A 10,853-nucleotide genomic window follows, 5' to 3' on the forward strand; every position below is an offset into this window, starting at 1 on the left:
AAAGGACCCCATAGCAGACATTTTAAAGAGACATCATAGAATCTTGAAAAGATGTCTTAGAATTGCCCTTTTATTTGCCTGCTGTCCTACTCAATTCTTAATTCCTTTAGAGCAGACATGTCTTATTTTTGTACTTAGCGTATAGTGGGCACTCAAATATTTATTGAATGATTAAGCATTGTCAATTTCCAGAACAAAGATCAGACCCAGTGAAATATTCAAAACAAAACATAAAGTATGAAAAAGAATTTTTCTAAACAAGAAAATATGTATTACCTCTAAACCAGTAGTCAAAAACATCCATCTGGTCTTCTAAGTGTTATATCTGACTGAAGTTACATGCATTTATTATACATTATTTCCTAGAATTATTCTATAAAAAATGATAGTTTAAAAAAAGGTAGGGGTGCCTGGGTGGCTCAGTCAGTTGAATGTTGGACTTTGGCTCAGGTCATGATCTCACCATACATGGGTTCAAGCCCCATGTCAGGCTCTGTGCTGACAGCTTGGAGCCTGGAGCCTGCTTTGGATTCTGTGTCTCCCTCTCTCTCTGCTCCTCTCCCACTCATGCTCTGTCTGTCTCTCTCTTTCTCAAAAATAAATAAACATTAAAAATTTTTTGGGGCGCCTGGGTGGCGCAGTCGGCTAAGCGTCCGACTTCAGCCAGGTCACGATCTCGCGGTCTGGGAGTTCGAGCCCCGCGTCGGGCTCTGGGCTGATGGCTCAGAGCCTGGAGCCCGTTTCCGATTCTGTGTCTCCCTCTCTCTCTGCCCCTCCCCCGTTCATGCTCTGTCTCTCTCTGTCCCAAAAATAAATAAACGTTGAAAATATATTAAAAAAAAATTTTTTTAATAAATAAATAAATAAATAAATAAAGGTAAAGCACTTAGTACAGTGCCAACCACATAGTAAGTGCTCAATAAGTATTAGTTAATATTAAATAAATAAATAAATAAATGCTAGTTAGAATTTATTCTAACAGCTCAACAGACTTGTAGCATAACTCAAATATGAATGAAACAGAATTATGGATGAGCTAGCTTGTAAAACTGAGGGAAAAATCCTTAAATATACTGGACTAGAAAAGTCCTACACTAATGACAATGAACAGCCACAGCAAAAGAGGCGATCTGGAAAAGAAGAACAATAAAGAACTAGTCTCACTTGAGTCCAGTTAAATGCACCAAAAAAGTGACCCTACACATTTTGAACGAATTTGTCAAAAACATAAATATCAAGATCTAGTATGCAAAATATGATTTATTTAACACCAAGTCATTAAGATTATGTTTGCTTGAGAAATCTGGTAATCCACTAAAATGATTAAAGTGGACACATGGTTTCCAGGACATTCTCAGATTTTTACACTATTTAATTCAGCCTCTATCAGTTAAGATTTTTTTGCATACCAGTAACATAAAAGCATTGTCAAAATAAATTAAACAAAAATAAGGCATAAGACATTCTGAAGTAAGGAAGGTCTAGAGCTGGCCAATTTAGCAATTCCGTGACCCATCAAGAACCTGGAGTCCTGCCACCTTCTTGCTCAGTCATCCTCAGCATATCATGGAGGGTCCCTCATGGTTTCAAGATGCTTACAGCAATCTGAGTGCCACATGCTCCAATACCCGAAAGAAGAAGAAAAAAAAAATCTCTCCTTCCCACCTTTCTCCCTTTCTCTCTTTTGGTGAGTCTTTTTAAAAACTCAAAACCTCTTCCAGAAGCACCTCCAGCAAACTGCCCTCCTGTCTCATTAGCCATAATTGGGTCATGGCCTTTTCAAGACTAATCTTGACAGAGGGAAGGGAATCTCCATGATTGGTTTGGGCTAATCAAGATAGACCACCTGGGGCACCTCGGTGGCTCAGATGGTTAAGCGTCCAACTCGTGATTTGGGCCCAGGTCATGACCCCACATCATGAGCATGGGGCTTCACACTGGTTTGGAGCCTGCTTAAGGTTCTCTCCCTCCCTTCCTCTGCCAGTCCCCCACTCATACTGTCTCTCAAAAAAGGAAAAAGATAAGATCACTTGTGGCTGGAACCAGCTGGAACCAAGCTGGAGCTTGGGTTCACTTTCCTGAAGCACATGGCGAGGAAGTATATGGTGGATACCTAAACCAACTGGAGAGCTGTTGGCAAGACTGAAGGTGGTATATAGGTTGGTCAGACCCCCAAGAGTATCTGCAACACAGCCACAAAAATTAGCTGGCTAGACCATGGCATTTCCGATTATTAGGAAGTTGTTTTTCAGGAGGGAACATTTTGAACCTGTATAGATGTGCAATTTATATCGTCCTAGCTCCACACCCCTGCATCATGAAAAATGTCGGCAACTGTTTTGTGTAGAATATTTTAAAAGTGTGGCCAACCTCCAATCTGTAGGCATTGTGGAGGCAGGAATCTCACTTCACCTCATGGTCAGTCGTTGTGGGAGGTCAGAAATTAGGTAGATGCTGCTACAGTAAAATAGGAGTTGTCTGCAAACATTTATCCCAGATAACCCACACCAGGGCTATTTTTCATTAATTGAGTCAGAAGTTTTGTCTGGAACCACAAGTGGAATGGGGGTGTTTTTGTAGAGTAAACTGTCTTTGTTTAAGCTAAATAATAGAATCCCTTACTGATCAATGATTAATTGTAATTCTAAAACAATTTTTTATGGTGGGTGGCGGTCATTGAATTGGTTCTCAAAGGAAAATTTATTGCTAAATAATTTAGGGATTACGACTGAAAGGCTTGTTTGGTGATAGTCGCCCAAGTAAGTCCTGGTTATTTCTCTTGTGAATCAGCTGAAGGCAGCAGGAAAATGTCACCATTGGGGGCACTACCTCCTGCCTGGCAACATGATGAATTGCAGACTCACTAAGGCCTTTCATGCATTGTTATCCAGAGTTTGTTCAGATTTATTGTTGGAAATGAGGGCTGAAATCAAGGAAGGAGACAGAGGAACTGATATTCCTTGAACTCTGCCAAGGGTTTTACCTGTTTTCTCCTTAATTTACTCCTCACAACAGTCTACAAATCAGTGCCACATGTTACAAATGGAATACCTAAGGGCTAGAAAGGTTAAGTGACTTGTGAAATTTACACTCTTAGTAAGTAATGGAGACAGCCACTCTGACTCTCATATCCCCAGAAGCCCCTAAATCATAATGCGGTGACTAAATGGATCTGCTGTATTTCCACATTAAGTTTTTAAAACACAGAATATTCAAACACAAGACAGTTATCTGTTGCTGAATAGTATTTTATTAGCTTAATAATTTGGGCCTGCCCTTAGCATTAATAAGCTTCAGCACTAATCACAAGATTTTCATTCATTGGTGGGGACATTTTCTTGTTTTAAAAAATGCAGTCAGAGAAAGGGCATCTACTTCTTGGGGGCTGCGGTAACAGCAGGCTTCTCTTCACGGGTGATGGGAATGGTGCGCTCAGGGCCAGAGGCCTGCTTCCTTGGTCCATTCACAGTGAGGACCCCATCAGATGACAGGGATGAAGTAATGGCGAGAGGGTCCACATCAGCTGGGATCCGGTATTTCCTGTGGAACTCCCGGGAGATGAAACCATGTTCATCCTAATCCAAGAGAGGAAATGAGGAAATGAGAAAAAGAGAGGTAAGAACAGGAAGTAGCACCAATTGCTGAGAACTCAGACATCCTTCTTCCCCTTAGGTGTGACCATACGCCTTTGCAACAAGAGAGGAAAACTTAACAGCTGTTCTGGTTGGGGCTGAGATAAAGTTGCCTAGGTGGTCACTCCTACCAAGGAGAGTCTGAGAAGTCAAAGAGCAAAACCTTGAAGGCTCTCCAAATTGAGGCATGGATATTTTTATGGGTATTTCCCAAAGGTTTAGATCAATGTTTGTTGGGCCTACAGGATCTAGAATATCGTCCATCATTGAAGATCTGAGTCCCTAGGGAAGCCCAAAAATTGTCCTGACTCTTCAGGAATGTCCCAGAATGTTCCAGACCAAAAGGACTGCTGCTAAAAACAACAACAAGAGCAACAAAACTTCACCCAGGGAGACAATGACCCAAAGTTAAATCCCATAAGCAAAACTGAAACAGCCTGAGGACCTCAAAACTTACTGTCTGATGCACAAGTATCAGAGTTATCAACAATTGGTCAGCAGCTGCCACATTTAAAAACCCTCCCAGAAATTAATGAGAATCTGTTCCATATTCTAGGATTCTGCTAAACACTAGCTGATTCTAATCTTTATACCAGCATGTAGGCAGACAGTCTCTCAATTAAGTGATTTCCACATGGCTGCAGGGTTTTAGCTGCTGAGTGTAGCTCTGAAACTTAGGCAAAGCAAGTTGATGAGCATTTAGATGGGCTAAACATGAGAGGATTCAGGAGCATATGAAAACAACGTCCCAAAGTCAAGGGTCTTCAGGGTACCTGCAATTCATATAGTGACGTAAAGCAACCACATGTCCAACAAATGCTATTCCTAAATCAGTGGTCCTCAACTTTGAATGTACGTTAGAATTACCTAGGGAGCTTCCCCCCACCTTGCCCCTTTAAAAAATGTTGATGCCTGGTGCCCACCCTTAAAAATTTTGGTCTGTAATATGCCTAAGCACTGGAACTTTTTCATTCCCCTAGTGATTCTAAGGTGGCCAAAAACTACGGCTTAAATGGGAAGTAAACATCCCATCTATCCCACCTAAGGCAATCAAATCAGAATGAACAACAAAGATCACTTCTCTGGCCCAAACAACAACAGCAGGTCTGTCCCTGCCCCAGACCTTTCTGGCTTAAGACTGGAGGTTGCCAGACTCAGAGGCTGATGGCAGTGTCTGGCATATAGTTTTCACTGAATGAATGAGAAGGGAAAGCAAGCTACGCACCTGGCGCTCTTCATGTTTGCCGTGCACCTCAATCACGTCTCCCAACACCTTGACCTTCAGTTCCTCTGGAGAGAAGTGCTTCACATCCAGGTTGACAGAGAATCTATCCTTCTCCAGACGCATCTAGAAATGGCAAGGGGGAGAAAAGATGGTAGGAATGTGGATTACACTAGTACAGTCTCATCATTCTGCAGACTTTATCTCCTTTTTTTTTTTTTTTGACTAAAAAAAAATCCCATTTTGAATAAACATGGCTCTCTGGTTCAGGGGAGTCACCACAGTGATACCCAAGGCATAGCACATGGGCATCAGATCCTAACTTTATTTACAGGGACAGGAAAGAAGACAGGCCACCCAGGCCAATCAAAAGGATGGGTCTGGGCAATGTTTCTGCTGCCTCTCTGACCCTGATGCCCGGCCTTGTCATTTGTCCATGAGACAAAGGCCCCTTCTTCTTGCTCAGACCTCTGCCAAGTTTCCCACCCACTCAATCTGGAATGTTCTCCTAGCCCTGATTGTCCTTCCAAAGCCCTTGCTCACTCAGCTCCTGTTTACTCATACTTGAATATTTTTAAACCAGTGTATTATCTGTGACAGCTCTGTTAATCTTATCTGTTCACCCCATTCTCCCACCTTCTTAGGACAAGTGAGGAGGGGCCCCAAGAATTGGCCTATATTCTTTTCTCCTTAGGTGTGGGCCCAGGTCAGTGCCCTGTCACAGCCCTGAGAAACCTGGGAAATCATAGACAAAGGAATTGAAAGGGAGAAAATAGTGGTTGCTGTCTCCAGCTCCATGCAGTGGAGATGAAAAACTCAGCATGAGGCAGGACTGTTTTCCTGATCTGAAACTTGAAGTAATAAAATTTATCAGGAGTATGAGGGATTAGAAGAGGTGAGCAAAGGAGTCTGAAGGCAGATCTTTCCCTGGATCTTTATGAATCAAACCAGAAAGGGGCATCCTACTTAGAAGTTAGGGGATAGAGGGTGATTTTCACAGCACATGGAAAAAATGTAGTAAAGTAGGATACAGAAGAGCATCTGATACAAACAGACAACTGGGTGAAAGAACCAGTAACCCAGTCTTTCTTCCCTGGTGGACACACAAGTGCCTAAAACACTTAGATGTAGCCAGATGTAGGCAAGGAGAAAAAGGAGAGCAGGTGGATAGGTTTCCAGGAGGTTCCAGGAAGAACTCTCCTGTCCTGGCAGAGGGAAACTTACCTCTGAGAGCCCAGTGTCAATCCAGCTGGGTGCCCGCAGAAATGAGGGTGGCCGGAGGTAGAAGGGGCTCAGGGAAGTAGAAGTTGGGAAAAGATCAGACTCCAACAGGTGCTCCCCGAAGAACTGGTCAAAGAGGCGGCTGGGGGAGTGGAAAGGAAAGAAGGGCCGGCGGATCCAGGGGTGGTGGATGGCGATGTCCATGGTGGCTAGGTGAGTGGAGGGGGTCAGCTGGCTGGTCAGCTCCTTCAGCCGCAGCAACAGCCAGCCCCTTATATACGCAGTCTTGTGAAGCTTCTGGAATGGTGATGTCAGGAGTTTTATTATCCCAGCTCACTGCCCGTTCATGGAGACTTGTGATCGGGGATTTGGCAGTGTGACACATACCCAGTACTCACTGAGCTAAGAAAAGAGAAATACAAACACGTCTGAGCTGGCCAGTGACTTGTGCTGGTCTTGTTTCACTAGCTTTCCGTCCACGCCCAATGGGCGCCCCCCCCCCCCCCACTTCTCTGGAGTTGGGTTGAAGTCAGGAATCCTAAGCAGGAGGGTGCTGTGCCCCTCCTCCTCCTCTGCAGCCTAGCATGCCAGGGGAATTGGGCCAGCGACTATCTTGGGCCTGGGCAGGAACTGGAATCTTCCTAGGCTGGGCCTCAGGGACATTAACTCTTTGTGGGTCCCTAGAGGAGAGCAGTGATCACCAACAAGTCAGTGCCAGGCATCTGTGTGGTGCCCGGGGTCTACCCGGGTTCAGGAAAGGACTCTGACATTGATCTGGGCAGGGGGACCCTTCCCTCCACCCCAAAGAAAAGGTGGAAAAGTTTCTTGCATCTCTCACCTTCCATAGCACACAGAACAGTTAAACCAGGAGAGCTTTATGAAGAAGGGTGCAAGGTGCCTGGGAAGGAGGAGGAGAGGAGGCAATGTGGAAAATGTACAAACTGAGGGTTTCAGCGAGGCCTCTCCAGGGCCTCCCACACCAGCCTCCCCATCCCCAGCTGGCTGCCCAGCCAGAACCCCCAGCTGTCCCTTCGGGCAGCCTGTGACAGCTGAAGGGTGTGAGGCGGGGGGGAGAGCACGGGGGTCCAGGCGGGGCTGGTCGCACACTTGTCACTGGCGCTCAGGGCCCCGGTTCCCCGCCCCTCCCCCGCCCCAGGCTCGACACTATTTTGGGTGGTGTAGACCCCGCCCCCACCCCCGACCGAGCCCCGGCTCTCCAGGCAGCTGGAGGGGTCGCTGCACCTCGGACCAGGGCCGCCGACGCCTCTGCAGCCATGTCAGGCCGCTCGGTGCCACACGCCCACCCGGCCACCACCGAGTACGAATTCGCCAACCCCAGCCGTCTGGGCGAGCAGCGCTTCGGAGAAGGTATGGCACAGACGCCACCCCCCTTGCTTCCCACCCCCACCTCCTGAAATTCTGGGCTGACCTCCCAATGGTACTGGCCTCCACCCCACTGCAGGCTTAACTGAACTCCTGGGGCGAGCCATCTCCCACCCCAAACTCCCCCTCCGTCCCCAGCCAAGCAGGGCTCGGTCCCCTTCCTACTGACCTCGGGGCAGACGCGGTGCCCGCAAGGCTCCCATGCCTGTCCCTGACCCCCTCGCTGTGCCTTCTGGTTCCCCTTCTGTCCACCCAGCCCCCTTTTGGTTTGCCCTCCTCCACCCCCCAGTCTCCTTCCCCATCTCAGTCCCCTCTTTCCAGTTGCCTCCTTCCAGTTGCTAATTCCCACCCCCACCCCCACCCCCGCCTCATTTTCCTACTTCTCCTGACTCCTCTCCTGCTTTCCCTGCTCCTCCTCTCCTGATCTCCCCATTTCACCCTTGTTCCCACCCCATTCTCCCTCATCCTGCCTCTTGCCTTCTTTCTCTGCCCCTCAGGCCTCCTGCCGGAAGACATCCTGACCCCCACCCTCTACCACGGCTACTATGTGCGGCCCCGGGCCACCGCAGCTGGGGAGGGCAGCAGGGCAGGGGCCTCGGAGCTCAGGCTCAGTGAGGGTAAATTTCAGGCATTTCTGGATGTGAGCCACTTCACCCCAGATGAGGTGACTGTAAGGACTGTGGACAACCTGCTGGAGGTGTCTGCCAGGCACCCCCAGCGCCTGGACCGCCACGGCTTCGTGTCCCGAGAGTTCTGCCGCACCTATGTCCTGCCTGCTGACGTGGACCCCTGGCGGGTCCGCGCAGCTCTCTCCCACGATGGCATCCTTAACCTGGAGGCACCTCGGGGTGGCCGACATTTGGACACGGAGGTCAACGAGGTCTACATCTCCCTGCTCCCTGCGCCTCCAGATCCAGAGGAAGAGGAGGAGGCAGGCAGAGTGGAGCCCTGAGTGCCCTGGAGCCAGCACCCAGCGAGCCCCTTTCCACCTCCCGCCGCGATAGGAGCAGCTGCCCACCGCCCCAGAGGTAGCAGCATCCTTGGGGGAAGGGAAAAGTGCATGGCCCACAATGTATGGTTTGGTCCCTTGAGACGTGTCAAAGTGTTTGTTTAGTCCTGGGTGGAGCTGAATAAACCCCAATCTCAGGGCCTTGTCTGTGCTTCTCCCTATTCTGTGGCCTGGACGATGGGATGGGCAGGGAGGGAGGAGGTCATAGCCAGCTAGACAAAAAGCTCCTCAGTTAGATGTACCCAACGTCACGGCACCCTGAGCTCACACTTGGATGCTGAGATCACACCCGGAAGCTGACACTGGCTCCAGATCAAATTCCTAGCCATAATTTTCTCACAATGCAACAAAAGAGAGAGTGATCCTGGGAGGGAAAAGGGATATGCCATCCAAACAGCCCAGAGGGCACTGTCTGAGCTGGTGATTAGAGACACAAAAACAAGGGTCTCCAGCCTGTCTGGCCTGTGTTGGGTAGGGGTTGGGGAAATCGTTTGAGGCTGGGGAGCGTTGCCTAAAGCCCTGTTTTCCTGTAGTAAGGTCTGTCTGCTGAAAATGGTGTCTAATTCTGAGCGATGGAGTATGCCTGTGCAGGGCACGGACACAGGAGCCTCTGCCACTCTCACCAAACCACAAAGTCTCTCCAACCTCCGCACAGGGGACACCTTTTGTTTCTAGTCTTGGACCATCCTAAAGAGAGGAATCACTGCATCACCCACCCAATCCGAGTCTAAATACAGGGGGTCTAGGATTACTTGTGTGGTGGTGATGGCCAGAGAACCTTCCTTTGGACGCAGAGTCTTAATACGAGGGATATGCTGTGTTCAGGAAAGCGTGCGTGCCTGACTTCTCAATTCCTCCTTGTAGTTCATTGCATGTGTATGATTTGAGGAGTGTCCAGACGAGCTCCCCTGCCCCCAAAAATATATGTTTTACCAGATTGTGGTGGACACCTCAAATTCTTCCATTACAGTGGTTGATTCTGAACTTTTTTAGGTTACAGACCCGGGTGAGAAATCTAGCAAAAGCAATAGATCCTGTTATCAGAAAAAATATACGTGCTCTCACATTTGCCCTACAATTTGAATAGGTTCACACAGCTCTTGAGATCCACTCATGTACCCCTTCGTAGGCATCTGTGAATTCCCAAGATAAGAACCCTCACTCAAAGAATTCAATTCTTGGTTAAAAGATTACCATCTATTAATAATGAAAGCATGCATCAGAGAAAAAACTATTGATATATTCTTTTGTTCATCCATTCATTCAACAAGTATTTATCAACCCCCAGGATATATACTATGGAGGATGTACATTACAAACATAAAATTTAAAAACTATGCTCTTTTATTGTCTACTCTGGGGAAACTTACATCTAGCTGTGAAGAAAAGGAGATTAGAAAGGATTCTAATTGGACTTCAGCCAAAATGACTTTACAATGATCTATTCTGTAATTGTTATTTTTACGGGAGCTTTATTTAAAAGAAAGGCTTCCTGGGACACCTGGGTGGCTCAGTTGGTTGAGCATCCAACTTCAGCTCAGGTCATGATACCAAAGTTCATGAGTTCAAGCACTGCGTTGGGCTCTGTGCTGACAGCTCAGAGGCTGGAGATTGCTTTAGATTCCGTGTCTCCCTCTCTCTCTCTGCCCCTCCCCGACTCATGCTCTGTTTCTCTCTCTCTCAAAAATAAATAAACGTTTAAAAAAATTATCAAAAAAATAAAATAAAAGAGAGGGTTCCTTAGCTAGAAAAAAAATTGAAATCTCTGATTCAGTCCGAATCCCCACACCATTCAAACTCTTTTATGACCATTAGTCAACTTCTTCCCGGACATTAAAAAAAATTTTTTGTATTCATTTTTGAGACAGAGCATGAGCAGGGCAGGGGCAGAGAGAAAGGGGGGCGGGGCAGAGGATCCTAAGCTGGCTCTGCACTGACAGCAGAGAGTCCAATGTGGGACTTGAATTCATGTACTGAGAGATTGTGAAGTGAGCCAAAGTCGGTCACTTAACCAACTAACTGAGTCACCCAGGCACCCCTCTCTGGGCATTTTAAGTGATGGGGAACTTTGTAAGTTCTTTCTCACAGTTCTTCATCAGAACTCTTTGGACATAATTCTTTTTTTTTTTTTTAACTTTTTTAGCGTTTATTTATTTTTGAGACAGAGAGAGACAGAGCATGAATGGGGGAGGGTCTCACAGTTCTTCATCAGAACTCTTTGGACATAATTCTTTTTTTTTTTTTAATTTTTTTAGCGTTTATTTATTTTTGAGACAGAGAGAGACAGAGCATGAATGGGGGAGGGTCAGAGAGAGGGAGACACAGAATCTGAAACAGGCTCCAGGCTCTGAGCTGTCAGCACAGAACCCTATGCGGGGCTCGAACT

General features: G+C 47.0%; 2 protein-coding genes across 2 annotated transcripts; one reads left to right on the forward strand and one right to left on the reverse strand.

Moving 5' to 3' along the window:
• Positions 1-3,227: 3,227 nt before the first annotated feature.
• CRYAB (crystallin alpha B) lies at positions 3,228-6,517 on the reverse strand. The gene is made up of 3 exons (XM_030333924.1): positions 6,079-6,517; positions 4,858-4,980; positions 3,228-3,575 (listed from the first exon to the last, which is right to left on the reverse strand). Exons 1-3 carry the CDS (start codon positions 6,277-6,279, stop codon positions 3,372-3,374), a joined length of 528 nt encoding a protein of 175 aa, XP_030189784.1. The 5' UTR covers positions 6,280-6,517; the 3' UTR covers positions 3,228-3,371.
• Positions 6,518-7,307: 790 nt separating this feature from the next.
• Positions 7,308-8,410, forward strand: HSPB2 (heat shock protein family B (small) member 2). Its single transcript, XM_030333923.2, has 2 exons — positions 7,308-7,443; positions 7,956-8,410. Exons 1-2 carry the CDS (start codon positions 7,350-7,352, stop codon positions 8,408-8,410), a joined length of 549 nt encoding a protein of 182 aa, XP_030189783.1. The 5' UTR covers positions 7,308-7,349.
• The last annotated feature ends 2,443 nt before the right edge of the window (positions 8,411-10,853 follow it).

The sequence above is a fragment of the Lynx canadensis genome, chromosome D1 (genome assembly GCF_007474595.2).
Source record: "Lynx canadensis isolate LIC74 chromosome D1, mLynCan4.pri.v2, whole genome shotgun sequence".
In the NCBI taxonomy this organism is placed as follows: domain Eukaryota; kingdom Metazoa; phylum Chordata; class Mammalia; order Carnivora; family Felidae; genus Lynx; species Lynx canadensis.